Source organism: Phyllobates terribilis, unplaced genomic scaffold, assembly GCF_046119375.1.
Source record: "Phyllobates terribilis strain yellow unplaced genomic scaffold, ASM4611937v1 Scaffold_5__5_contigs__length_657084704, whole genome shotgun sequence".
Taxonomy (NCBI): domain Eukaryota; kingdom Metazoa; phylum Chordata; class Amphibia; order Anura; family Dendrobatidae; genus Phyllobates; species Phyllobates terribilis.
In genome coordinates, this window is record NW_027362765.1 from 384,090,461 (window position 1) to 384,093,468 (window position 3,008).

At 42.2% G+C, this 3,008-nt stretch overlaps 1 protein-coding gene across 1 annotated transcript in view; it reads right to left on the bottom strand.

The window, feature by feature from the left end:
* Positions 1-610, bottom strand: part of LOC141271584 (C-type lectin domain family 2 member B-like) — a 79,774-nt gene extending 79,164 nt beyond the window's left edge. Inside the window, exon 1 of the mRNA XM_073681628.1 lies at positions 394-610. Within this exon, the coding sequence (XP_073537729.1) occupies positions 394-610 (217 nt within the window). The remainder of the gene's footprint in view (positions 1-393) is intronic.
* Positions 611-3,008: the final 2,398 nt, after the last annotated feature.

The window sequence follows — 3,008 nt, forward strand, 5'->3', positions numbered from 1 at the left end:
TAGGTGAGAAAAATCACATTTTATTTTCATGATAATCGCATGACACTCGGCTGTTTTTTTTTTACAGCGATGTTTTGCTCCTAAAAATTTTAATTTTAGATTTTTGTTATTTTGTAAATGCACCTTTTGGTTTCAACACTGCTGGATCCTTCCGGGCATGCTCTCCATCAGATTCAAGTATGTCTCGACTGAAATCTGAGTACTCGGGTCTCTTCTACACGTTCCCAAAGTTTGTGCAAACTGAACGATACACTTGGGTATGTATACACCTATTTCTTCAACTCTACCCACAAGTGTTCGATTGGGTTGAGGTCTGGGGACTGTGTAATTATAGTATCAGAACTGATAATAACAATAATAATTAATAAATATAAAATATCCTACCATCCTCACCAGATTCCTCTTTCTTCATCATGGTCTCATGTTCTAATACTCTGTCTTCTTCGCAGACCCCCATAGTTTTTGTAAAACTTCTTACAGTGAAATGTTTAGACTCTGCTGCAGTCCTGATGCAGTTCTCTTTTTCTGTTAATAGCTGGTGTTGACGACAAAGATTATGTTCTGGCCACCTAGGAGACGCCCTGCCAGCGCCTCGAATAGGATTAGTCATCGTCAGGAAATGATCTGTCAGTCATGCCTGCAGGGGAGCGAACATTATAAGACTCTGAACTTCTGCCTGTCTCTGGCTGTTACACCTGCAATGTTCTCTCTTTTGCCTCTGGAGCAAAAAAGTAACAATGACAGAGTCCACATCCCTCACATTCCTGCCTCTTGCTCTAAGGCTATGTGCCCACCATGCAAAAATGCTCCTGATTTTTACTGCATCTCCCTGGCAGGAAAAACGCATGCGGATTGTACATGCGGATTGTACATGCGGATTGTGCATGCGGATTGTGCATGCGGATTGTACATGCGGATTGCGCATGCGGATTGCGCATGCGGATTGTGCATGCGGATTGTACATGCGTATTGCGCATGCGGATTGTACATGCGGATTGCGCATGCGGATTGTACATGCGGATTGTGCATGCGGATTGTGCATGCATTTTTTCTGCCAGGTAGAAGCGTTTCTGCATGCGGGTTATCAAGCGCTTTTCCAAGCGATTTTAGCATCACTTGGAAAGTGCTTAACAACTTGGTCACACAATCTAAATCCATGCAACCGGCAACCGGCATGGATTTATATATTGTGACCAAGTTAATAGTTAAAAAAAAAGAATAAAAATGGTAAAAAAAACAAAAAAAAAAACATTATACTCACCTTCCGATGGCCCCCGGTCTCCTTCTCCGGTGCGTCTGTCTTCTCCGTGTGTGTCTTGTACGGCTCGCGGTGATGTAAAAGGACCCTCCATGACATCATTTAGTCATGTGACAGGTCACACGACCATCACCTGACCGCTGACGTGAGCGGTTGCGTGACCTGTCACATGACTAAATGACGTCATGGAGGGTCCTTTTACACCATCGCGAGCCGCCGGGGAACCAGGACGCACCGTACAGGAGACCGGGGGCCATCAGAAGGTGAGTATAATGTTTTTTTTATTTTAAATTCTTTTTTTTTCACAGTTTCTATGGTACCCGGGTCTGGAGGAAAGTCTTCTCTTCTCCAGACCCGGGTACCATCCGCACATTGAATCGCTTAATATCCGCATGAGCACATGTAGTCATACGGATGTTATGCGATCCAATGCAAGTCAATGGTGGCGATTACACTGCGTGTCCACAAAATTAATGGACATGCTGCGGATTTTTCCGCAATGATAATCCGCAGCGGAAATTTCCGCAGCATGTGCACAGCGTTTTTTAAGCGTTTTCGCTGCGGAAATTCTGTGGCAAAAACGCTTGAAAAACGCATAGTGGGCACGCAGCCTAAATAACTTGGATAAAGATGCATGAAGCCGACAATGACAAAACCGCTCTGAGCTGCTGCTGTGCCACAAATTGGCAAAGTTTGTGAATATCCACTTGTAAAGTGCTGCGGAATATGTTGGCGCTATAAAAATAAAAAATATTATATGATTATTATGGTTCTTACAAATAAAACTGCTATTTACTGGAGAACTCAAATATTATAGGGATTCTGCGCGATGTGATAATACTGGTCAAAGAGCAGTGCTCTCTACTGATGAAGTGATAGCATGTTGTCCATCAGTCAGCTGACAGCTGCAGCCAATCACTCACCTCACCTGATGTCAGCATGTCCTTTAATGTTTGTAACCTTAGAATTAGGACAGAATTTAGATCACTGTTGTGTACACAGCTCCTCTGCAGAACTATGCACCTCAATGGTAACAGAGTACCAGGAAACTCTGTGTAGTCTGATCTTGTAGTCATACTCCGATTTACAGATGAAAGGGCGGATGATTGCAGAATCAGACTACACAGTGTTTGCTGTCTGTTACAGCTCGTGCACATGACCAAATATTTTGTACTGGTGGTATCTGTGGTTTTCACGGACTGAGCACAAGTCTAAATTTTTCCTCAGACTGAACAGTACAAGGAAAAAAAAAATGGTGACATGTCTTCTCTTAGTGTCAGACCAAAATCGGCAATGTGAATCTATGGGTCTGTGGAAATCAGCAGACTGCACTCGGATGACATTTGAGTGCAGTCCGATTTTCATAGGCTGACATAATGGAGAAGGTGTAGAATTTTTTTTTTTCATATTTTCGCTACCTCCGCAAAAAACTGATTGCACTCTGATCAGAATAATCTGACCAATTTTTTCAATTGGAGAGAAAACGGTCGTCTGCACCTACCCTTATTGTGAGATCTTTATTTTAATCAAGACCTATTTAAAAAAAAATCTCAGGGCGACTTACAGATTTTTAATGCCACTTTTTAATTTACAATATAAAATGTCACTTTTTCTTTGGTTTAGTTTTTACCTGATTCACCGTCTGGTAATGAAACCGACCAGGTGACTTTATTCTGAAGCTCCACATGATGATGGAGATAGTGCTGGTCTTTCATCATGCTTTTATGCCATGATCAAGAACACTTAAAAA